At 37.7% G+C, this 27,005-nt stretch overlaps 1 protein-coding gene across 3 annotated transcripts in view; it reads right to left on the minus strand.

Moving 5' to 3' along the window:
* Positions 1-475: 475 nt before the first annotated feature.
* The window catches only part of ANKRD46 (ankyrin repeat domain 46), a 32,531-nt gene continuing 6,001 nt past the window's right edge, over positions 476-27,005 (minus strand). For 2 of the 3 annotated variants that reach the window (XM_023545917.2, XM_010588430.3), the window contains 4 exons: positions 14,063-14,170; positions 9,437-9,779; positions 7,868-8,026; positions 476-2,703 (listed from right to left, as the gene is read on the minus strand). In XM_023545917.2, coding sequence (XP_023401685.1) covers positions 2,487-2,703; positions 7,868-8,026; positions 9,437-9,747 — 687 coding nt within the window. In that variant the 5' untranslated portion in view covers positions 9,748-9,779; positions 14,063-14,170 and the 3' untranslated portion in view covers positions 476-2,486. The remainder of the gene's footprint in view (positions 2,704-7,867; positions 8,027-9,436; positions 9,780-14,062; positions 14,171-27,005) is intronic. The other variant, XM_003408417.4, reaches the window with a different exon arrangement.

The raw sequence follows: 27,005 nt of genomic DNA on the forward strand, positions 1-27,005 counted from the left end.
AAAGGTACCTAATCATGGTAGTTACTATCAATCTTAAACTCACAAGAAATTCACCCAAATTAGTTTTCAGAGCATTTATAAGGCAAACACACATGAAGCTTGTCAAATAAAGCTGGGGGTGGGCCAAAGTTCAGGGGCTGGGGGAAGGAGAGAAGCTAACCAAAGTTTAGTCCTGACTGATCAGTGGGAACAAGCAATTCAGTTACTCATTTATGAGGCAAGGAATAAGAATTTGGAGGGTTTGTGTCTGGTCTTGTCACAGGTAAACAAAGAGCACCCATGAGTCTTAATCTAAGTCATATGAGAAGGGTGGTTATTTGCGTTAAGAGGTTTTCCAATACCACAGGGTTCAGGTAAAATTTAACATTAACAAATTCAGTATACCTATTACATCAGGTTTGAAAGAAGCTCATTGGTTTTTAAACGGCCAATTAGAACACATTATAAAATCCATAAATTAAAAGAAAGCAATAATGCACTATATTGTGATTAAGGGATTTAGAAACACATTTATTGGTGATATTACTAAATGCAAGGAATAGAATACAAAGAAATCAGCACTTAAAAAAACATTACTCTTAAAACTTTAAAAAATGCAAATATATTTACATATATTGACCAATTTTGCATATCTGTTTAGATTTACAAACAATGTAAAGCTGATTCCAAAGCTTTCATTCTGAATATACGTCAAATTTGAGTTGCTCCAGTGTTTTCCCTTCTAATGCCAGCTCTGTCTTTTGCAGTACACCAACCATAATTTATTTTGTTTGTATTTAACCTAAAAGCAAGACTCTGCAAGCTGATTCTGAAGCAGCCAGTTAATCAGGAATTTTAAGAGTTTTTTAGAGGATAAAGCCACATAAAAAGAAAAAGCCTCAATACTAGATATATAAATACAAAAGAGAAAATATCAAAAAGAAAAAAAAATCATAGAAAGAGCAATTCTACTTTATTCTGTAACTATAATTTCTAATTCTAGCAACAATTCCAATTCTAGCAGCACTGTAAATATCTTTATTTTAAAAAATAAAACCATCAGTTTTTTCACTCTAATTTTCTGACTTTACCCAATGAATAATTATCAGGCCTTCACATTCTTTTTAATAACACAAGAATGTGATTTATACATTTGCAAAATTATTAGCAAAAGAGGCCTTAGAACATACTGTTGAATGCAGCAACGTAAGTTAAATAACTCAGAGAGAGATTATGATTCCCAGTACAATACTGTTCAGCACTGTTAACTCAGAAATATCCCATTATTCCTTGCCATCAGACATGCATGTGTTGCTGTGAAAATTCTAACAGGGCCTCTAAACAGGACTGCCCATAAAATGAGATAATTAACTATGATACAAACGTGACAGCACAGCTAGCTTATAGAACTGATTTTTTCACTAAAATAATAGCATTACAGTATTATAGTAACAGTAAAATATCAGAATTACTTCCCCCTGCTAACTACTGAGCAGAAAAAAGGGTTTTCTGACTGTGTTTGTGATAAGATACCTTGGAAACAAAATACTAGGAGAAATTGAGAAGTGAACAAAAAATGAACTCTTTAAGTTTACTTTTCACAGATATAAACAAAAGGCAAAGCAATTTACATAAGATCAAAATGGTCTTTAAAACAAATATAAGATTAAATCAATCATTTTGGAAGAAAATAGGCTTGTTTTCAAAAGTTCTGTTTGGTTTGTAACTAGATTTCGAAATATTAAAATAAACCAAACTGACTTTAACAACACTAATTTGCTGTACAATGTCTGACAAAAGTACTTCAAGTTTTAAGCTGAAATGTTTCATTTTTACCCCATCCTCAGAGAAAGTAAGAAGGAAAAGGGGATTTTGCAAAAATTAAGCAAACATAAACACCAACAAAAACATATAAGAACACCTTTTTCTCTTTGAACGCTTCATTTTAATTGGTCCTATATTAGGGTTTTTCTTTTTTATATTAGGGTAAAATTTCTATAGCAAGGGCATCCTAGCCTCATCTTTTATTTTTCATCCGTGGTAATTTCTATGTTTTTATCAAATAAAGTTTTCCTAAGAAGTCAGGCTGAGTCAGAGGTAGCTTTAGAATGCAGTATATTTGACTACAGTGTGTAGCTAGTTCATGTATACATCATTATTCTAAAAGGATGACCCACCAAGCCCACGCCATCGAGTCCATTCTGACTCTTAGCGATCCAACTGGACAGAGTGGAAATGCCCCATAGGGTTTCCAAGGCTGTAATCTTTATGGAAGCAGACTGCCACATCTTTCTCCCGTGGAGTGGTTGGCAGCTAAGCATTTTAACCACTGCACCACTAGAGCCCTAAAACGATGACAATAAGTAAAAAATGCAAAAAAAAAGAAAAAAAAAGAAAAGAAAAGAAAGTACAGCTCTCACTGCCTTGCACTAGGAATTTTGAGAACTGAGAACAAATATTAGAAGCCAGGAAATGAGCAATTGACTATTCTTCTCCCATGAGCTTCTTTAATGTACCAGTTCAGGCTGGTTTTCCACGAAAGGTAGCACCCCACTCACATAGTAGGCAATGCCAAGTGACAGCAACGCAATGACAAAGATCAAGAGCAACACGCGCCAGAAGCCCAGATCCTCTACAAACTCCTGCCATGTGGTTCGGAAGCTGGAGAAGACTCCTTCACCTTGCTGTAGGTTGGGATTGAGGAGAGAATGGCTTTCCATGGCACTGGGGAAGGAGGAAAGAGGAAAAAGGGGCGTGAAACAACACATTGCACCCATTTCAAAAGCATAAAACCACCATACAACTAACACTTACCAGAAGAGAACTGACGTACGTGGATGCTCTCACACACGTACTGATTTATATATCTGCATGAATCGGGACAATCTAGCTTAGACTGTAAATGCTAGATCATAATGATTATGTTTCTTGGTTTAATATCTAGCAGAGTCAACATTAACCATCCTTTTCTAATAAAGAGGTCCCAAGCAGAAATCTTGAAGCAAGTCAAATGGGTTGCTTCCATCAGACACTAAACCAAAACATATTTTAGTCATTTTAAACTTAGAAGAATTCAAAATGAAGATTTGAGGAAAATCCTGTCAATGGAAGTAAGCAAAGATGGTAAATCTAAAAATCATTTTCATATAGTCTTTGAATCTTAAACAACTTTATATTAATTCAGTACAATACTCTGACTAATGAAGGAATTCCTTTTTTAACTGTAATTTCTCTAATGGAAGTTTACTTCTCATGTCTGTTGAACGTCCCGACTGGTCTAGTCATTCAGAATTTTTTCTTAAGTTTTCTTCTACTGGTTTTAGTTCTATCTTGTACAATAATACAGAATGAGTTTAATTTCTCTTTTGCATAAAGGTTGAGTCAAGTTGAAAAAAAGGCAGTGCAAAATAGCATAAAAACATGGACTCTGGTTTTCAGAACTGTACCAATGAGAAATATGACTGCCACAAATAGAAAACAGTACATTTGACTTTGGTATTTGGAAGGCCACACTGTGATGAACTGAAAGCTCTAGGGGATTAGCACCAACAGTTATTTCATAACTTGCAGGTCCAATAACAGGGTATCATTTAAACCAAAGCCACAATGACCATAATCATATATATCAACTATCTGTTGCTTACTCAAGGCCATTACCATCCTTCCTAAACCCCTTCTGTTCATATTCTTCCAACCATCTGGGCACAGAAGAATCAAAATAGCAGTATCTTAAGAGTTCAGTTCACCATGAACTGCAGTAAGTACATTCAAAATTGGTGACGTTTTTTTAACCTTCTTAGTACTGCTAACCAAAAGTCCTTCAGCCTTTACTAATCATGTGAAGCTCACTTTCTCATGGGCCAGTCTGTTTGACAACCACACTCTTTTTATAGTAAAAGATGTTTATTCCCTGAATAAAAGAAGACATTTTCAGTGGGAATCTATAACGACATACAAATTAAAGAAAACTTAAACCAAAAAAAAAAAAAAAACCCAAACCCAGTGCCGTCGAGTTGATTCCGACTCATAGCGACCCTATGGAAAACTTAAGCAAGTTCAAAAGTAAGATTAGAACTATGAAAAGCCCTAAAGAAGTAAAATCATAAATAGATGAAGTTTGGAGAGGTTTCTTTTGTCCTATGTGAAATTTATTAACTATGTTTGAGTTGACATGCCCTTGTACTCAAAGATGTTAGGTATAAAACGAGAATTAAGTTGAACATTCTCTAGAAGCTCATGGAGGTCTGCAAATCAGGATTTTCTATAGGGATTTCATTCAGAACTAGGTATTCCAATGAAAAGTTTTCTATGTCCACGGAGAACCTAACTCTAGCACATAGTGGGGTGTGTGTGTGTATTTTTTTTAACATGTGTCATCTACACTGTCTTTGTCATCCCATACCTACAAAGTAAAAAGGAAACTAAATTAAACTTAGGATAATAGGGGGGCGTGAGGAAATATTTTTCATCGATTTGACTTATAGGCCCTTAAGAAGTAATACTATGTCTCAGTTATTAAAATCTTTGAGGTCCCTAGGTGGTGCAAACAGTTTTTGCTCAACTACTAACCTAAGGCTGGTGGTTCGAACCCGCCCAGTAGTACTATGGAAAAAAAGCCTAAAGATCAGCTTCTGTTAAGATTAAAAAAAAAAAAAAAAAACTACCAAGTAAATCCTATGGAGCAGTTCTCTGTAAGACTGTAAGGGTCGCCATGAATCAGAAGCGGTAGCAATGGGTTTTGGTTTAGTAGGTGCTGGCTAATTTGGCCAGGGGAATCTCAGATATTAAAATCTTAAAGGAAATAGAAAATATTGTAGTATACATTCCAAAACCTTGTTTTACTTTCTACTTAGAAAAGGTTTATTATTACATAAGTATGCCATAATGCCACGTGCTAGCCAATCCCTTTAAACTGTTTCATTTGTTTAAAATTGAGATACAATTCATATACCATAAAACTCAGCCTTTTAAAGTGTATGATTCAGTGGTTTTTTAGTATATTCATAAAGCTGTACAACAATCACTACTACCTAATTTCAGAACATTTTATCACCTCCAGTAAGCAACTCCATAACCATTAGAAGTCACTCCCCATTCCACTCTCACCCTAGCTCCTGGCAACCACTAACCTACTTTCTGTCTCTATGGAGTCACCTATTCTGGACATATCATATAAATGGAATCATATAATTTGTGGCCCTTTTGTGACTGACTTCTTTCACTCAGCATAACGTCTTCAAGGTTCATCCATGTTGAAGCACATATCAGTACTTCATTCCCTTTTTATAACTGATCAATATTCTACTGTATGTATGGACCACATTTTGTTTATCCATCCGTCAGTTGATGTACCTTTGGGTTGTTTCTACTTTTTGTATGAATACACGTTTTTAATTCTCTCAGGTATATACCTAGGAGTGGCATTTTAGATCAAATGATAACTCTACATTTACCTTTTTGAGAAAATCGCCTTTGTTTCAAAGCAGCAATGCTGCTTTACATTCCACCTGCACCACATGGGGGTTCCAATTTCTCTACATTCTTGCCGACACTTATGATTGTGTTATATCTTTTTTATTACAGCCATCCTTGTGGGTGTGAGGTGTATTCCACTGTCGTTTTCATTTGCATTTCCCTAGTGACTAATGATGTTGCTTTTTAAAAATTTAAGTTTCAACTAATTGCATCTCTACCATGACACTAAGGGGCAGGAGTAAGGTACAAAACCCAGGAAGCATTAATACTAATAACCCATTTTTTGGGAAGAACTGGCCTTATACAAGGCCGTAAATAGTACATATTCTCATACTGAAGTGAAAGGGCAGGTATGTGAAAGCAGAAGAAGTAAATATTTCATCCTGAGCTGCAAAAGGGACTAGTCAATTCTTAGCTAATAAATAATCGCAACTGAGATAAAATAAAGTTAAAAGTCTATTTCTGATAAAGAGGTGTCAAGAAACTGGCTATTAAGAAAATAAAGGTTCTAAAAGTATGCCAACAAAAAACACATTCATGGAGGGTTTTCATGATGAAACTGAATTTCTAGTTATTTTGGAGGAACATAATCTTTAACAAATAATATAGGTAATACAATGTTATTAAAACGCACATGGCATTCTGACTATTGATCCCGAGTACATAGGTGAGAGAAAAAGGCCTGCAAATGTATCTTCAAATTAGAATCTGGAAGGACTATTTGGGTCTTTTGTTTTTGTTCATCTCACTACAAGTGCTATATCTACCCTGAAAGAATGTGGATGTCAGCAGACCAAGGGTACATGGGATTTGTGTTGCTGAACCCTTTCCCATTTGGCCATCCTGGTTGTCCAGCGGGTAGCCCTGAACTTTCAGGAGAAGGACAATGCTCCCCGCTGCCCCTTTTATTGAGAGTCCTCTCTCACTGTGATCCTAAACCATTTTCAAGAGAGAAAAATCAGAGATCCTCCAGAAAGCTCTAAATAAACACTTTTAAACTCTACATGACTGATGGAAGAAGACACAAATTTCACAGAATTAACTGTGTTCTACAGGGTCAACAGGTATAAAGTATATGAGGCATGTTTCACTTACATGTACAGGAAAGGGATTATCTTGCATGATTATATGGCTCTGATTTCTTGCTTTATTTTGTCTACTTGTCAGCTTACAGTGATAAATCATGAGGGTCACTCACTCTTCTAGAAGAAAAATTCTTTAATTTCTTTTAAACAGTAATATGTGCTCTGAAAGTATCTAAACAAAAGCTCTGAAAGTATCTAAACAAAATAGACCTACGCTTGAGAATAGGGTTAATGGTTCCCGAAGGACACATCAGTCAGCACATAAAGAACGACAAAAGCAAGCACGGGTACAAAGCATCAATTGAAGGCTGAGCTATGAAAAAGAGAGAGGTTTTCACTTAGAACTCACAGAAACAGTGATCCCAACAACGATCTACTAAACCAAACCCACTGCCATTGAGTCAATTCTGACTCCTAACAATGATCTATGTGATCCTAAACCCAAGCCCTGGTCAGTCAGCTACTGGGTCAATGGCTGATGTGGGTCCTTATTTGTTTTATCCATATTCCACTGAAAATTGTGGGAAGAGATTACAGTAAGTTCAACATCCCTCTCTCCTCACTTGTATAATCTGGAAGACTAAAACTCCACGGAGGTCAACTAAACTACACGCTACTACAAGCACATGTGGCTCCTGACTACCTGTGGAGCCAGTGTGGCAAGGAGACAAGACAGTTTGCCACCTTTTAGAGCTTCCTGAATTGTGTTCACAACTGCTTCTCAACTGAGAAATGTAGAGACCCAGTCAGTCACCACATCTTGGCTTCAATTACTTGTAAGAGCCCAAATTTCATTTGTTCTCGACTCATGTGAAAGCCACTTTCACATTACTGAGTTGTATGCATGTTTTCCCCTTTAAATCTGGTCTTATTTTCCCTCCTTCTGTTTTATTTTTTGTTAGCACTCCATCTCCCTATTCTTGAAAAACTACCTTTTTTGGTCTTTTCTAATATTGTCCAAGTTCTTGGCCTTCTTCATCTTTCTCCTCCTTTTCTGAAATTACATTCTTTTTGTGACTTGTGCTTTTTGTGTACTTAAAATTCGCAAACATCTGTTTCCTCCCCTTAACGACCTCCTCTCCTTGTATTGTCAATATAGCAAGCTTCCTTGCACGGTGGCTAACAGGACATTACGTGCATGTGGCACTTAGCACTTTCCGTTAATAGTTTCCCAAAGGTAATTTGGAGCCATAAGAACTTACACAAAGTTCAAAGAAAGCATCAACACTCTGCACTTGAAAGCAAATGGATAATAAACCTCACAAAGTCACCACAAATGAGCCATGTGCTTAAAAAGTGACTTGCCCTATAAATTATCTCTCAAGTACCTTTCACTCTCAGCTGTCTGCATGGTCTCCAGTTTTGAGTGGGTTCCTCTGTTAAATCCTTTTACCTCCTGTTCTTCCAAAGATTCCAGCAATCGGATGACATCTTTATTCACTCCTCTGCGCTTTGCCAGAACTAAGGGTGTAGCACCTTGATGATTGCTATAAAAGTTCATAAAAATAGCAGTTGTTAGTACCCATTTATGAAAAGCTCAGGGAATAAGGGACGGTCCCAACTAACTCAGAATTAAAACCTAAAGCAAAGCCAATGGTCAAGCCAGAACCTCAATTTTTAGTCTATTTTTTTTTTTTTTTTCCCTTCTGGGAAAAAGGGGATATATAGGCAGAAGAGTAGATAAATGATAGTAAATTAAAAAAAAAAAAAAAAGAGCATCTTCACAGGAATCTATTGGAAACTCAAATCTTAGACTCACTCATATCTGACATTTACATTTTGTGGGAAGAAGTGTATTAAAAAAACTCTAAGAATTTAGAGAAAAAAAACATTTTTCTAGAAGGAAAAGAGAGAATACTTAAATTCTTTTTAAATTGTGGGTTTCTTTTCCTTTTTTAAAAGAACTTCCCAAGCCTCCCAACTCTTGAGTTATAAATTAGAGGTAGCAGGAAAGAGCTTGAAAAAAGTCTCAACCAAATGATCCTATGTCAGAGTGACATGCAAAGCAAGTATCTGGCTTAGAGGATGCAAACAACTGCGCTATTTATTTAATAGTATGAGCCCTAGAAGCTGCTCAGATAAGCCAACACAAACAACACGAATGACAGGAGAGAACCCAAATCAGAATGAATCCTACAGTCATGCCCACCACATTTTGTCCTGTAGTAGTTGAACCATTCTCATCTTATTCAGATTCAAGTACATTAGAGCGCCTGTAAAATTAGGGTAGTATATAACTGTAATTTAAGGGTCAAACTCAATTCTAAAGGTAGACTGACATCTTTCACACTCTAGAGATAGGGCATCGTTAAGGCAAATAAATAAAAAAACATGACTTCCTCAAATTCTTTAGTACAAAAAGGACTCTGAGGCTCAGAGAAACTAAGCTAGCATGGGATATGACAGACACATGAGCTTCGGAGTCAGGTAGAGCTAGTTTCAAATTCCAGCTGTGACTTACAAGCTGTGTGACCTCTGTTAAGTCATTTACCCTTCTTGTCTCAGCTATCTCATCTGTAAAATGAAGATAACACTTTCAGCAAGAGCTATTTATTCTGAGGTTTAAATGAGCTAATGTGAGTAAACGCAGTGCCCAGCCCTTAAGATTTTCAATCAGTGTTACTTTCTGTTGTCTGTTTCTCACACTACATAATTAACTAGTAACAGAAACAGGCCGCTGTTTTCATAGAAAAAAATATATTGCTTCAGCATAAATCTAGAGCCAGCCCTTGTTCCTTCACTCCGCTAACAAGATTACACTGAACTCAGTGCCTTTCAGAACATGTCAGTACAACTGATCAATGAGGAAACAAAATCAATAGACTTTGAGATCAGATCACTGGCTGGGAGACTAACTGAAAGACATGACTAGACTTCAAAAACCACAGAGAACTTACCAAATGTCAATTTTGAGTCCATTGGAAACTAAGAATTGAATAGTGTCCACATGGCCACAAAGATGAAGGGCGGTGTTCCCTTGATATTCTGTGGCCAGAAGATCAGCCCCAAACTTATGCAGCAACTGGCAGATGTCTACATTCCCTCGGGCTGCTGCCAGGTGAAGGCCTGTTCTGCCCCTGCTGTCACGAATATTTGGGTCAAAGCCACTTTCCAAAAGCCGCTTGGAATAGTTAAAATCTCCATCGATACAGGCTTGTAGCAAGGGTACGCTGGTCTGAGAAGAATCATTTACAAAGACGTAGGACATCGTTCTGATTGGATGTGGTTCGTGCGACACACCTGTAATGATACATGAGCCAGGTGAGAGTCTGTGAAGCCAAACTAAATTGAGACAATGAAATCGCTTAGAAAAGCACTATTTCTCATCCTTCTTGGCCTCCTGCCTCTAACAATTACCTTATCAAACAAAGAACAGTAACAAAGTTATCAATTATTTTCCATTAAAAATGTTATTTTATTTTCTTTGTACCTGCTGCATCAAAATTGCAATTAAATTAGTACAAAGTCCTACTTTGCTTTTCACAATGTAAAGAGATTGAGAGATTTTTAAAGATTAGCAAGATATAATTGTTGAGATTTAAGTTTACTGCATTGCCAAAAGACATCTACAGATAACTTAATCCGTAAACATCACAGAACTGCCTTTGATACATAAATGCTATTGCTGATGTGTCTCTGTGGTGCATCTGGGTAGTGCATTCAGCTACTAACTGAAAGGTTGGTGGTTCGAGCCCACCCAGGGATGATATGATTTACTGAAAATGCTGGTGGCACACTGGTTAAAAGCTATGGCTGCTAACCAAAAGGTTGGCAGTTCAAATCTACCAAGCACTCCTTGGAAACTCTAAGGGGCAGTTCTGCTCTCTCCTATAGGGTCACTAAGAGTTGGAATCAACTAGATGGCAACGGGTTTGGTTTTTTGTTTACTGCTGATAGACATTCTTACTTAATAAAGGAATCCTCTTCTATATATTTGTTTCTTACTATATTTGAGATATCCTATATGGCAAATAGAACTATGTGACCAAAAGTTAAGCATGAAAAAAACTGATCAAATAACTGAATTTGCACTTGCTGAGGATCTGCTAGGGCATTGTGTTTACAGTGTAAACTTCAAGTTTTAACATAAAGAGGAAAGCAACAAGCTAAATTTAAAAGTAGGAAATATCATGAAATCAATTCAGACTGCCCCTCTTCTTACAGTATTGACCCTACTCTGCTCTGTTCTGTGGTTATCTTGTCTGAAGACTTGAGAGATGAGGAAAAGCAGATCTGTGAGGAAATACACATCTGGAACAAAGGCAGCAATCCCAACTGTGTCCACTCTACTATTTCATCTAAGCCAGCTCCACCAGTTTCCCCGCGTCTCACGGATACTTCTCTGCCCCACTGGTATGCCTGAACTCTCAGAACATTCTGCTCTATCTAGCTATACTGGCCTAAGTGCAAACAACTAGCGCTCTCTCTCTTCCCCTTGATTCATTAGAGAAAAAGTTAAATCCTGTCAAAAGACTGTATGAGACCACAACTACAAGAACTCATGAAAAGGTTAATACACAAAAAGAAACAATCTTTGACGGTTAAGAGGGAGGGATAGGGTGGGAGGGAAAAACAACAGACAGACAACAGATAAGTGGTAACTTTGGTAAAGGGTAAGATTGTACACGATACTGGGGAAGCCCGCACAACTTGTCCAAGGCAAGGTCACGCAAGCTCCATAAAAAGACACACCCAAACTCCCTGAGGGACCAAATTGCTGGTCTGAGGACTGGGGACGATGGTCTTGGGGAATATCCAGCTCAACTGGTGTAATGCAGTTTATAAAGAAAACGTTCTGCATCCTATTTTGGTGAGTAGCATCTGAGGTTTTAAAAGTTTGTGAGTGGCCATCTAAGATACTTCACTGGTCTCACTCAGTCTGGAGCAAGGGGGAATGAAGAAAACCAAAGACACAAGGAAAAGGTTAGTCCAAAGGACTAATGGATCATTACTACAGCAGCCTCCACCAGACTAAGTCCAGCACAACTAGATGGTGCCCAGCTCCCACCACTGACTGCTCTGAAAGGGATCACAATAGACAGATAGAGCTGGAGAAAAACATAGAACAAAATTCTAAACTCACACACACAGAGACCACATTTACTGTTCTGATGGAGACTGGAGAAACCCTGAGAGTACGGCCTTCAGATACCCTAATAGCTCAGTAATGAGGTCACTCCTGAGGTTCACCCTTCAGCTAATGATTAGACAGACCCATAAAACAAAACTACACTAAAGGGGCACACTAGCCCAGGGTCAAGGACGAGAAGGCAGGAGGGGACCGGAAAGCTGGTAACAGGGAACTCAAGGTCAAGAAAGGGAGAGTGTTAACATGTCATGGGGTTGGCAACCAATGTCACAAAAGAGTATGTGTATTAATTGTTTAATGAGAAACTAGTTTGCTCTGTAAACCTTCATCTAAGGTACAATAAAAAAAATTAAAAAAAGATGTTCAGTAATGGTAGCCTGGTGCCATCCAGGTAGAAATTAGAAACTTTTGCTCTGCAAAAGACCCTGTTAAGAGTATGAAAAGTCAAGCTACATATTGGTAGAAAATACTTTAAAAAAATAAAATAAACTTTACTGGGAAATTAAAGAGAAAACAAACCAAAACAAGAAAACACAAAGGCAGAGGCTAATGAGTTTACAGCAGGACTTCTGGTTCATTCTAGTTCAAATTCCTACTGAGAATTTGCATTTCTACTCTAGATGTACTGATTCAGAATCTACATTTTCACAAGATCGCCAGGTGATTCTTAAGTGTAATAAATTTTGAGAACCACTACTCTACTAGGGATCAATTCTAACTAGTAGCATTAGCATCACCGCAGAACTTGTTCGAAAGGTAAATTCTTAGCAGGGGTCTGAACTGGTTCGAAGCTCTGGTTTACAGAGATGGATCTCTTTAAGGTTACAAGAGCTGAGTCATAGATGGGCTTGGCTTGAACAGTTTATCAGGCAAAGTTCTTTCCTGAACACTGGTAGGATTGGATGCTAGGCCCATCTACTCTTGTGCCTAACCTCAATGGGACTCAGGAAAGTATGGCTGCTGAGTTTGGTGAGATTCGTGGTCCCTACTCCTGTTAGCCTGGTTTTCCACCAGAACCACTGTCCCAGTCCTAGGTGTCCTTACACTAGAGCTCTGCAGCTACCCTGAATCCCACAGGTTCTCTGTGGAAAGGGGAAACAACATATACCGAGGATCTGTTCTAAGCCAAGCAACACAACAGGAAGGGGAGGATTAACCTGTAAGCAAGTAAGCACAGGTTTACTTGTGTTTACTTACTAATCTGTAGTGAACAATTTCACGTGGATTCACTACAGATAAGTAAGTAAATAAAGTTAAGTCCATGCGTACCTTGCTTATTGGGTAATTCGACCCTGATAGGGGATTTTAATGAGTTTTATTTAATCTTCCTAACAACTGCATGGAGCGCTGGTGGTGCAGTGGTTAAGAGCTATGGCTGCTAACCAAAAGGTTGGTAGTTTGAATCTACCAGCCACTCCTTGGAAACCCTATGGGGCAGTTCTAGTCTGTCCTATATGGTTGCTATGAGTCAGGATTGACTCTATGGCAATGGGTTTTGGTTTTTTAACAACCTCATAGTAAGGCTTATTATACCTAAATTTCAATGAGGAGCCACTGAAGGATTTTAAGTCCAGAAAATGGCACAGTCTTATCAGTCTTTCAGGAAGATTACTAGAATGGCAACAGGGTAGTTATATTGGAGGGGGTCAAGACTAGAGACAAGTTGCTTAATCAGCAGGTCATTACAGTAATCAAGGCAAGAAATGATGAGAGTCTGATCTACGGAAGAAACAGAGAGAAGTGGACAAACTGGAGAGCGATAGAGATGAGAATTAGCATAAGTTGACTGTCCATTAGAAATGCAGGGTGAGAAGGAGCTGCTAAGGATGATTCTAAGTAAGGAAAATTTTGCTTATGATTAAGAATTGCAGAGATCAAGATAAAATAAATTTTAGATTATGGCACTATATAATGATTTTTAAAGAAATTTACCCAATGAGAACAAATTATTCAATAAAATAGTCAAGAATTCACTTTTGAGAATAATTTCCTTATTTTCCCTTAGTTTTCATTGGATTGGATCATGAACAGACAAAGGTATTACAAACCTTTTATAAAAAAGAAAACACCAAATATCAAGTGCTTTTCAAGAGGTAACCTGCTTTGGTTAAGTTCCGTAAGAATAGATAATGAAAAACAATCTAGTTGGTATTTTTGGTTCAAACACAGTAAGAATTCTTGTGGTTTGCAGACTGGGATTCTTCTGAATCTTGGCTCAGTAAAAAGACAAGCCTTTCTTGTCTATTTTTATTTTTTTAGCGAGAATAAGTGTAGTGTATTTTGAGTTTCTTTGTGCCCTTGAGAAACTGCTAACCTTACCCCCAAATTTAGTAAGACACCATTTTTCATCTTGATCACAGAACGGAAAGTGCCCTAAAGCAAGGCCACAGTTCAAGGCGTCATGCACTGTGAGGAAGCCCACAGTAGACCGTACCCACGTGAGCCCAGAGAAGATCAGATCTTTCTTCCAGCGATCACTCGGCAGTTTCTCTGAATCCTTAAGATGGTTCAACAAAATATCCAGCAATGTGCCAGCAAGGATCTACGGTAAACAGAAAATTCAGTTATAGCAAGGGTGTGGTGTGAAAAAGGGCTTGCTGTTCTATTAAATCAGACAGGATAGTGGGGACCTGTAAATATTCTCCAGATAATCAACTTTTGAGGCTAGGAAAGTAACTGACATAAGTAATTGGGTAGTAAAAAGAGAACAGAAGGGCCTTAATAAGACGCTGGTCTGTTGCCCACACACAAGAAAGCATGGGCAGAAAGATAAAAGAATCAAATTATGAGCCATCAGTAGAGAACAAACTGGGCCTGAAATTCATTCCAAGTCATTGCTTGGAGCGCTTATTTGCACTTGATAAATGGTGGCTAGATCCCACATTAACCCCCAAAACCGTTTTTAGAAAAACAATACTACTTGCAATAATAAAAAAAAGAAAGGTAAAAACAGCCAATACTTCTACAGTAAAATCTGCAAAAGCTAGAACCTGTATAAGGTGGAAACCTGCCAGAGAAAGAAAATTCGAATATTTTCCACTAAAATGAGCAACAGAAAAATGGTCAGACTGCACCCTTGCAAGACCCGGAAAAACAAAGCAGTCCTGTTGAGTTTCGGCTCTTATAGGTTTCACTGTATTTCAACCAAACAGAATACATTTAAGAAAAAATATTTCTAATCCATCTGTACTGAATGCTGGTACTTAAACCTCCTCCTGAGGTTGCGCCTTCCTTTCGTTTCCAGCATGAAAGAAAAGCTGGCCCAAGTTGATTTGCAGTCTTCTCCACACTCTCTGACCCTCCTCCTGACCTGCTGTGGGGCCCCACCTTCAAGTTTCTGCTGGCTTTACTCTTGTCCCACCCCAGTGCACTGAGAGAGCAGGACTCTGTCTGCCAGTGAACTCTTCTCCCAAGGGATCACAGAAGCGGGGTCAGAGGGCAGGCAGTACGGACCACAAATAAAGCAATATGATTAAGGAAGCATTTACTGTGTGCCCAAAAAGTACCAGGTACCATGCTAATGGTGGGATATAAAGTCTAAACCCCAAATTTATGTTAACCTTTTACTGGTTATCCATGCTCACTGTTGTCAAAATCCCTTTAAATAAATTTATACAATGAAATAGTTAATGGTATTTTATGAAGCTTTATTTACAATATGTAAGTCAAGGGTCATTGCTGGGTTGGAATTGATGGTGATGGCTGACAAACTACATATGAGAGAAGTCTTACAACAGAATCAAGTATCATGATGAGCTACCCAAATAATAAAACACAAAACATCTACTCTCCTAAATTGCTTCCTAGTTTTCTACAGTTCTATAATATCAATTTAAACACACTTCAAATCACAGAGCCACTTAATGCATTTTCCTTGAACAAATATTCTGAGTTGGCCCAAAGCCTAGCACTATTCCTCTCTTGTCCTGACCACTGGAACTGAGTCTTCATGAGGAAAGCCTTTCTCTGACAGATGATTTGCCTTCAATTTTCAATATGAAATGGAGCAAGGAGGTGATTCTGAAGGTAGTAGGATTTACATTATGAAAAGGACAAGTTTTCCTTTTCATCTGGAGATAAAATTATAGATTATATATCCCTCCCTAAAATAACCTTAATATTCCCTCAAATCCACAACAAAGACAACGCTGCTACTACTTCTGTTTGATATTACAGGTCCTGTAAGAAAATATACTTGATCAAACTACAGACCTGTTTATGTGATTTTATACATATTATACAAATTCATTAGCCTTCATTACTAGAAATCTGGCAAGGAAACTTCCAAGATCCCAATTAGACCCAAATCACTAGATATCCATCAATAGCTTTCCCAAGAAGTTAAGGTGAACAGAAATCAGAAAGCATATTAACTATTTATCAAAGGAATGAAGAGACCTACAGATTTTAATTAAACTTTTTATTTTGAAATAATTGTAGATTCACATGCCATTGCACAAAATAATAACAGAGAGACCTGTGCACCCTTCCCCAGTTTTCCCCAATGGCAACATCTTGCAAAACAACAGTAAAATATCACTACCAGGATGCCAACATGGTCAAGGTATAGAACATTCCCATCACCACAAGGGTTCCTCAGGTTGTCCTTTGATAGCCACGCCCACGTCCCTCCTGCCCCAACCCCTCCTTAACAACGACAACCACTAATCTGTTTTCCATTTCCAGAATTTTGTCGTTTCAAGAATGTTATATAAATGGATTCCTACAGTATGTAATTGGTTTTTTCACTCAGCATAGTTCTTTGGAAATTCATCAGGTTGTTGTGTACATCAATAGTTTGTTCCCTGTTATTGCTGAGCAGTAATACTCCATGAGATGGATGTACCACAGCTGGTTTAACTACTCTTTCACTGAAAGCCATAATAGTTTCTGGCTACTATGAATAAAGCTGCTATAAGCATTTGTGTACAGGCTTTTATGTGAATCTGTCTTCACTTCTCTGGGATAAATGTCCAGGAGTATAATTGCTAGGTCTAAAGAGAGGTCTAAAAATTTTGACTACAAGAGTCTGTTGGGTCCGAAGGTGCCCCAGGCAAAAAAAATGTGTTTTTGGAGTCATTTATATGGGTATTTCAGGGAACAGGAGAGTGAGAGGTTATGGAAGACTTTGTAGAACCAAGTATTTAGAAAGGGACAGGTGGATGCCCCTTTACAAAAGGGAGTATTTAATAAGAACAATTTCACAAGTAGAGTTAAAGGAACTAATGTGTGAGTGTGAACAGTGAACTACAATCTTTCAAGATTCACAGAGAGCAGAGTCTGCTGCCCTGTGAATGGATATGAAAGCTAAGCATACCAAAGGCTGGTTTTAGAGGAGGGCAAGGAGAAGGGAGAGATGTAATATAGCCTGATTCCTATGAGAGGGGCTATCTTAGGAGTGGTTCCGTACTCTAGAAACGCAGTTTTTCTATCTGTCAGAGACCTAAAAGAGCTAGGCTACTCCATCCTCAGAACTGGATTGTTTGGGTTTGAACCACAACTCAATTACTTTACTAACTGTACAACTTAAACAAGTTACTTAATCTGTTTAATTTTTTTTCATCTCTTAAACAGCACCTACCTCTTAGGACTGTTGTGAGGATAAACTAGCCTATGTAAAGTGCTTAAAACAAATTCAGGCACATATTACCCAAAACCAAACCCAAACCCACTGCTATCAAGTCAATTCCAACTCATAGCCACTCTGTAGGACAGAGTAGAACCACTCCATAGGGTTTCCAAGCGTGTAATCTTTATAGAAGATTATCTCTCTCCTGTGGAGTGGCTGGTGGGTTTGAACTGCAGACCTTTTGCTTAGCAGTCAAGCACTTTAACCACTACGTCACCAGGGCTTCAGGCACATATTAAGCACTCAAAAAATACTGCCTATCACCCTCCCCAGGCTAGGCACAGCTTTGGGGAATGAGTCCTCTGCTGAAGCAAGTTTGTGGAGAACATTGATCTCCTGGTAAGACAGCAGCTTCTAGCAACAGGGTGACCTCTAGTGGGGAGTAAAGACTTCCAGGAAAGAACAAGAGAATGGGTTTCTGGCAGAGGACAAACCCAGTAAAGAGTGTCAAGCACCAGAGAGCATCTGATTGCTTGCTCATCAGGGCTCTGGTTCCTAAGAGATGTGTCCAGTGACTGGTGCAGTAGCAGATTCTCCGGTGTTATTAAAAGCCAGACTCTGGGGGTCAGGTCTTAGAGGTCTGGGCAGCCTAGCATTTACAGCTCCAAACTCCATCCTCTGTGGCCTGCCTAAGAGGTTGTTCATGAGAAGTTCTTTGGGATAAGGCAGTTGCCTATATCTTAGCAACAAGAACTCCGAACACCAAATAGCACTTGTCTCAACTCAAACAACAACTTAAGGCAATTTTGGTGGAAGCTTGTGAGTCACTGAATTGATGGAAAGTTCTAATATTCTCTCTCTTTCTATATATATGTACGTATAAACATATATATACACACACACACACACATATATGTATAAATCAACTTTGGACCCACAATTTTATGCCAATCTACAAAACTTTAAGATAGTATTCTTGATTAAGAATATACAGAATATGTTCTACTTTAATACATATTATACAATAACTTTAAATTGGTCTTCTGTATCTAATATCCCCAACTTCACATAATGTACTGACTTTTCATTTTGAAAGGGTACAGGGAAAGGCAAGAGTAAGTGGTTTAAATTCTTGGTTTAAATGGACTGACTACATTATGCCTACACAGCAACTCTGATCAGAGGTCAAAGCGCCAGACTTTAGTAAAACGCAAGGAAAAATGGACTGAAGGGACACTTTATTAGATTTTATTGCCCACATTTCCTAATGTCAAAGAAAAGTAATAAAGCTGGGAAAATGAATGCTACACAATAAATGGAACCCAAGAATCTGGATTCTCTATATTTCACTTGGTTATTCTTTTTTTTTTAATTATTTTTGATTTATTTATTGTGTTGTTGAGAATATACATACAAAAAACAGACACCAATTCAACAGTTTCACTTGGTTATTCTTATCCTTTAAAAGGATACCCTTTTAAGAGGATAGGATTTGTTTTAAAATTTAAAAATAACCTCGAGGAACCATAAAATAAGAACATTCAATGAAGTCTTTAAATCTTAACTCCTAATACTTTAGAATTTCTGTTCTTAGACCCACAGATACTGGGCAAGGAAGAAAGCTATGTCTAAAAGAAATGCAGCTGGGAGCAAATAAGAATTTTAACAATTTAAAATCCTTCCAAAAACACTGATAATGTATTTCTTCAGTCTGCTTTTCAGCAGCTATATTTCTCTGAAGGTGGTCTTAATCATTTCTGGGGCTCAGAGAAGTTAATGAGTCTAAAGTCACACTGCTCTAACTGCCAGAGATGGGCTGCACATTTAGTCCATAATATTTCCATTGTGCTATGTGGCCTCTATACAGTTACCAAGACAATCAGGAAAAAACAGTTTATTCAAAGCTTTGCTGATCTTTCACAATTGTTTTCTAAAATTCCTGCCAGAACATGTCTCTAAGAGGCAAGAAGTGGGTCAATTTGCCTGTAAATCCTAGCAGATGGCACAGTGCCTGGCACACTAATGTTTCGTGAAGTGTAAACACAAGAGAAATCCAATAATTCGTTGCTGAATGTATGCTCAAGTTAACTGTAACATGATTTTAAAGTAACATTTTTTCTATTATAAAATTTTTTAGAAAATAAACATGAAGAGAAGAAAATAAGTTACCCATAATCCTACCAACTAGAAATAACTATTTTTAATATTTTGGTGCTATGGCCCTCTAGCTTTTTTTCCCTATATGAATATGCATATTTAACTCATACATGTTGATACTAAGCTTTTTTCACTTACTATATTGTGAACAGATTCTTGGGTGATGCAACCAGTTTGCACTCTACTACTAACCTAAAGGTTGGTGGTTTGAACCCACCCAGCAGCACCATGGAGGAAAGCCCTGGTGATCTGCTTCCATAGATTTCGCCAAGAAAGCCCTATGGAGCAGTTCTACTCTATACCACATGGGGTCACCATGAGTTGAAACTGACTCGATGTCATCAGTTTTGAGTTTTTTTATACTGTGAACATCTTTTCATGTCATGAATCTCAATGTTTAATGGTTGCAGAGTATTCTACTGCATGTACCAACCCAGAACCTATATATACCATTATTTTTTTAATTGAATTCCTTATCACACTAAAAAAGAATTCGTCGTTTATTTTTCCTATTGCTACACTGATTTAAGTTCACTGACATTTAAGCCAATCGAAATGTAATCTAAGAAAATTTTAAAATAATAATCTTTTTGACCAAAATTTGGCTATGATAATGGATTCTGAGACAACGTATTTATAAGATGTGGTACAAATGAGGTTGATTGTATAGTGTATGGCTGTGGAACCAGTCTCACTTCTTTATAGGTAAGTAATTTTACTGGGAGAGCAATTTTTTTTTTTTATTGTTTCAAGTGAAAGTTTACAATTCAAGTCAGTCTCTCATACAAAAACTTATACACACTTGCTATGTAACCCTAGCTGCTCTCTCCCCCTAATGTGACCACACACTCCTCCTTTCCAACCTGTATTCCTTGAGTCCATTCAACCAGCGCCTGTCCCCCTCTGCCTTCTCATCTCGCCTTCAGGTGGGAGCCACCCATATAGTCTCACATGTCTACTTGAGCCAAGCAGCTCCCTCCTGGAACAGCAATCTTGATGCGATGCTTTCCTTGCTCACTATAGAACTTCTACGGTTCTGGTTTACAGCTTGTTAAACTAAAGCTGGATTTAAGATCCTTGTGTACCTATTTTTTTGGATGATGTATTAGAAGAGCCTAGGAAGCATATTCTCACCAATCAAATGGTGAGGATTCCAATTTTTAAGCTTTGGGGTATCTATTCTAAATGAACAAATTACGTGCATATTCACTTTAAGTTCTTAAAAAAGGGAAGGGGTGGCTCCCTTTGTAAAAGCACGGTAGTGAGAAAATAAAAGGAATTGAGAACATCATCCTTTCAGGATATTCTAGTACTATGAAAAACATTTGACGAGAAAGTTTATAAATAGAACCTTGTGAATTTTACTTCCAAGGCTCAAAAATAATTAAAAGAAGTTCAAAAAGAGTAATTTTTACATAGATCTGGATCTGCCATGAATGGACACATTTTTGCTTTGTATCGAAGTTTCTGGCCAATTCATTTTAGTCTAATGCAGCTATGTCTAAAATTTAGCTTTGTGATTTCTTCAATAACAAGTTGCCAATTACTCTACATCATAACTTCATTAATGCTGTTAAGGTGAGATTAATTTGAAAGTGTGAAGTACTGAATGATACTTAAAGAAAGGCCAATTTATTATGTTGAAGTTCATATAATAATTAAAACTAGGCTAGTCAGGTATGACTTAGCATAGGTTCTTATGGAACTAAACTTAATTAAAAGGGGAAAAAAGATTTATTTGTACATCTGCTATAACTATGCAAACAAATGCTTTGAAGATACATAATAACATTTAATATGTATTAAATTATACTCCAGACACTGTTGTGTTTTTCCTATGACTGATTTAATATGCACAAAAATTCCATATGGCAAGTACTATCATTAACCTCATTTTACAAATGAAAAAAACTAGGTCATTAAGGTTGTTTACATAAGTTTTTTTTTAATATGCAATGAATTAAACAAATCTTTTCATCATAGATTACATAAAGGGAAACATTAGTCAAGCCCATATATCTGAATTAACTCCTTCATCTCAAAGTGACCTTTTGAAACTGCAGGAAAACAACAAATACCTGGAAATCTTTCCTGCTCTCCAGGAAACATCAGTCTGCATACAAATCCTGAATTTTTTTTTTTAATGTTTTTCAACTTTTTTTTTATTATCGCGATATACGAACAACAAAACACAACATTTCATCAAATTCTACATGCACACTTCAGCATCATATCACACAAAGTAAACTTTTTAAAGTATGGGAAAACAGCAATGAAATATCTGGAAATGTTTTCTACTTTACAGGAAATGACTAAACTCCTAGACTTACTATTCTCAAGAATTTCTTACTGGGTGAGATAGCTAGAAAATACTTGTTTAAATTTTTCTTGCTCTATCAGGAAATCAAATGTCATGAAATGAGGATTTCTGATGTTTCCTGTTAATACTTATATAACACCTATATTACTTATTTGTTTGCATTTTAAAATTTTAGTTACAATTCAACCATTAGCAAAGATGCTGGCTTAAAGTAAATCAATATTAATTATTTCACAAAGGTACTACTGGTTATCCTAGTTTTTGTTTTAAATTCTAGCAACTTTTGATATTTTCCAAAATTTTTACTGCGTAATTTTACCGTGTTTTTTAAAATGCTTAGCAAGAGACTTCCTCCCATAGGAAGTTCCCATATATTTTGTACTTATACAATAAAGCAATTAATTAACCACTGGATAGTCAATCTAAGAAGTCATTAACGTGCATGTATGACTTTTGTAATAAAGTTATTTGAATTTAAAAAATCAGTTTTTTCTAGCTGCTGCAGCACTTTAGTTGTATGGCTTAATGGTGCCACCTTGTGGTCTACCTGAGCTTCAAGTTCAACTTCAGCATCTAGTACAGGTATACAGGAGCCCTGGTGGCTTGATGATAAAGAGCCGGGTTGCTACCCAAAAGGTGGACAGTTCAAACCCATCAGCCACTCCTTGGAAACCCTATGGGGCAGTTCTACTCTGACCTATGGGGTCACTATGAGTTGGAAATGACTTGATGGCACATTACCAACAACTCTATAAAGCAAGAGGAATTCTGAAGTTTCTCTGTTTTCTCAGTTACTTGTCATCATAATTCTCACAAATTGTTAATTTGTGAAAATTCGGAGTTGGAATGAATTTCAATTTTCCAATTTTCTTTAAGCTTACTTAGCAAATTAATAGCATTCAGAGGGTTCTGGGCCTACTCAGAAATCTAAACCTCACCAAACCCACCTTTGTTGCTATTGTTAGGTGCCGTTGAGTCCATTTTCAACCCATAGCGACCTCATGTGATGGAGTAGCCTAGGGTTTTCTAGGCTGTAATCTTTATGGGAGCAGACTGCCAGGTCTTTCTCTCCCCGAGCTGCTGGGTAGGTTTGAAAGGTCGGCCTTTCAGTTAGCAGCCAAGTGCTTAACCACTGTGCCAGCAGGGCTCAAAACCTACCCTGGCAGCCTTCATTTATATAGCATGAAAGCGCTACTTAAATGGCATAACTTTTCCATTTATTGAATATTGTTTCAATATACAGGCACTACAATTTTCGTAAAGTATTCCTATTCTCTAAATGGCCCACACAATTTAAACCAGACCTTCCCTCAAAAAGTTTGAAGGCATAAGATTAAATGCATTCTTGGGAGAAATCTATTTTAAAGCTGGAAGGGCCATGCAGGATCATCTAATTCCATTTCCTTATTTCACACGTAAGGATGCTGAGAAGCAGAAAAGCTGTAACTTTAAATGTTAGGCTAAGGCTGCACTTCTTGCTACTCCTCACCCCCATCCTTTGGTTTTAGCCCTATCCATGAATCATGGTAGAAATATAAGGTACATCATTTTCAACATAATAATTTATTTTTCATAATTCTATTATAATCTGCCCCCTTCCACACTCTCAGTTATGATAGACAGGTGCTACCATTTACTGCATTCCTTCACACAAAAACATCCATTCTCATGACTAGGGTGGACAAGGCTAAACAAGTACAGGAGAAAATCTAGTGGAGTTCTTTGAGATGTGGCTGGATTGCACGCAAAGCTATACAAATCACTCTAGCCTAGAGCCATCGTGATGTTTATATTTATGGCCCAGGTATATCCTTAAAATTCAAGAACTCTACAGATATCATTATTGGACCCATATTCTACTCCATTCACTTCAACCTCTTCAAAGAAGGATGCTGGTAAATAAGGATAGACAATAAAAAAAGGCTAGAGCAAGGACTAGGGAGCCAACCTAGCCAGAGGGCCTTAAAAAATGGTATGCTTATAATATAGACACAAAAGGACTGGGAAATGGTAGAACGACTTACCAGATAGGGTGTTAGGTATTTCCTCCTTCTCCCAAGGGAAATGATAAAATTTAGGGATCAGACCGTTGGTAAGAATGGAGTAAAGAATCTTATATAAAAGAGAGTTGAGGAGTATCTATCTGAGGCTTTAAAGGGAGCCTTTGGTTCCTTTCCTGCTGTCCTTTTTTTGGGCTAGGATTAACCTATTTCCCTGCCCTAAGTTTTAGTTTTTAATCACATTTTATTGGATGGTTTCATGTGTGCAACTTAACACTTAAAAAAGATTAACCCAAGAGTTCCTCATACTTTTCAACATCAAAGGCCTTTATCACCACTTCACTTCAATCACCCTCACTTGGACTTTGTCTATTTGGAATTTAGTTCCACTACCCAGATCTTAACCTGTAGCTCCCCTTCTGACAACTACCTCCTTTGGCATCTTCCACTTTTTCCTTTCCCTCATTTACACTGACATCTTTCAACCTCTCCTTTTAGCTTCACTTGTCTCTCTAGTCTCTTTCGCCAGCTGTTTCCTCCTAAGGCTCAAGGTGGATCACTCCCATTTCCACCAGGGAAGAAGATGCCTTCTCCACCCACGGGACGAAAGAGCCCTGGTGGTGCAATGGTTAAGCAGTTGGCTGCTTACAGAAAAGCTGGCTGATTCACCTAGCATCTCAGCAGGAGTAAGACCTGGGGATCTGCTCCTGTAAAGGCAACAGCCTAGAAAACCCTATGAGGCAATTCTACTTTATCACAGGGGGTCACTATGAATCAAAATCGACTTCACAGCACCTAACAACAACATCCAGGGGACCAGGACTTAGAGAAGTAAGGACAATGAGCATAAGGCCAGAGGGGAGGGCCTGAGGGGATTCATAATTGGAAGAAAAAAAACCGGCATAACAGTCAACAGACAAAAAGCCAAAACTAAAGCAGCAGCACCATTTGAGTACTGGAAAAAGTTGATACTAGGACTAAAAATGCCACAAAAGTTAAAATGCCTAGATAAATGGTTTCAACAATGTCACACTCTGGAATTTTTTTTTTTAATTAAACATTATTAAATCATAATGCAGTAAGAGAAAATATAGATCACTTTCTACACACAATTCGATCCTCCGTAACAGTTTAAAAAATAAAATACAGCAGAGTATCTCATCTAACAAAGGCCCAACATGGAAAACTCGTTGCCGTCGAGTTGATTCTGACTCAGAGCGACCCTACATGACAGAGTAGAATTGCCCCATAGGGTTTCCAACGAGTGGCTGGTGGATTCAAACTGCCAACCTTTTGGTTAGCAACTAAGCTCTCAACCACTGCACCACCAGGACTGTTGTGAAAAAGGTAGCTTAATAAACCATCTGTGTTCCTGTATTTGTTTCTGACTAGCTTGGTATTATCCCTAAATAACAAAAAACATACACGTCTTTTAACTGACTATATTATGAAATTCATTAAAAGTACTGATTATTGGATAGCTTATTGAAAACATACAAACCTGTATCTGATTTCTTTGGTATATGTATGTTTAGGGCCACATGACCAGAGCAGAGGACAAGAAAATTGCATTTTTTGGTAAAAATACATGTATATCTATTCTTTACTTATGTTCGTATCAAATTGTACTGAATATGTTTTGGTTTTAGATTTTTTTTTCCCCCCTCTAATAACGTACTGGCAAATCAGAAATTAAATTTAGGTTTCTAAACACTGGCTGACCAAAGACGAACTGAAGCATTTGAATTATGGTGTTCGTGAAGAATAGTTAATGAACCATAGACTGCCAGAAGAATGAACAAGTCTGTCTCGGAGGAAGTACAGCCAGAATGCTCCTTACAAGCAAGGATGTACAGATTTCATCTCACACACTTTGGACATGTTACCAGGAAGGACCAGTCCCTGAAGAAGGGCGTCATACTTGGTAGAGGGTCAGCGAAAAAAAGGAAGACACTCAACGAGATGGACTGACACAGTGGCTGCAACAATGGGCTCAAATCACAGCAACGATTATGAGAATGGTACAACATTTTGTTCTGTTGTACACAGGGCCACTCTGAGTTGGAACCGACTCGATCAACAACAACAACTAAACACTGGCTTGGAGGAAGTGCTAACAATCCTAGTGAATAAAGAGAAGCTAACTAACATTTAGAAAAGAACAAGCATCTATTTAATTTGGAAATTAGCTGTTCCTTTAAATGTCATTGATTTTATTTTTAGATATAAGGTTTAAATAAGTTCATCATTCTTATGTCTGTTTATTAGAGATAAGCATGTTATTACAAAGATATAGCCATGAATTAATACCTAATAATATTGAAAAATGATTTTAAATAGGTAAATATTACTGTTAAAAGTATTTTGCAAACACAACAATAGAGTCCTTTATGGTATGCCTACACACAATTCAGTCCTCTATTTTACTTGTAAGTCTTTGGTAGAATGGTACTGATATGACAAATTCAATTATTACAATGTCAGTCTCAAAAGTTATTTCATTTTAAAGAATGAATAACAGTAGAAAGTCAACACAGAGTCAATTTAAAATTTCTGCATCATGTCTGGAGTCTTAAAAGCCTGTGAGTGGCCATCTAGGATACTCCACTGGTCTCACCCCTTCGAGAGTACAGAAGAATGAAGAAAACTAAAGATACAAGCGAAAGATTAGTCCAAAGGACTAATGGACCACATCTACTATGGCTTCCACCAGACTGAGTCCAGTACAGCGAGATGGTACCTGGCTACCACCACTGACTGCTCTGACAGGGATCACAGTAGAGGGTACCAGACAGAGCTGGAGAGTAATGTAGAGCAAAATTGTAACTCAAAAAGAAGGACGGGACTTGCTGGCCTGACAGAGACTGGAGAAGCCCTGAGAGTATGGCCCCTGACACCCTTTCAGCTCAGTAATGAAGTCACTCCTGAGGTTCACCCTTCAGCCAGAGACTGAACAGGCCCGTGGAACAAAACAAGACTGACGGCGTACACAAGCCCTACGGCAGGGATTGGGGGGGGGGCGGGGGCGGGGGCGGGGCGGGGGACGATAGGAAAGCTGGTTATAGGGAACCCAGGGTTGAGAACGGAGAGTGTAGACATGTTGTGGGGTTGTTAACCAGTGTCGCAGAACAACTTGTGTACTATTTGATGAGAAACTGGTTTGTTCTGTATACCTTCATCCGAATAAAAAAAAAAAAAAAAATTCTGTATCATAAGAGGTGCATTAGCTCTACATGGAGAAAATCATATCAATGAAAATTATTTATGATAATAGAAAAAAATCCAGAAAAACACTGTGCTCTCAGAAATACCTAAAAAATTAAGAACTCAG

The sequence above is a fragment of the Loxodonta africana genome, chromosome 14, assembly GCF_030014295.1.
Source record: "Loxodonta africana isolate mLoxAfr1 chromosome 14, mLoxAfr1.hap2, whole genome shotgun sequence".
Lineage (NCBI taxonomy): Eukaryota > Metazoa > Chordata > Mammalia > Proboscidea > Elephantidae > Loxodonta > Loxodonta africana.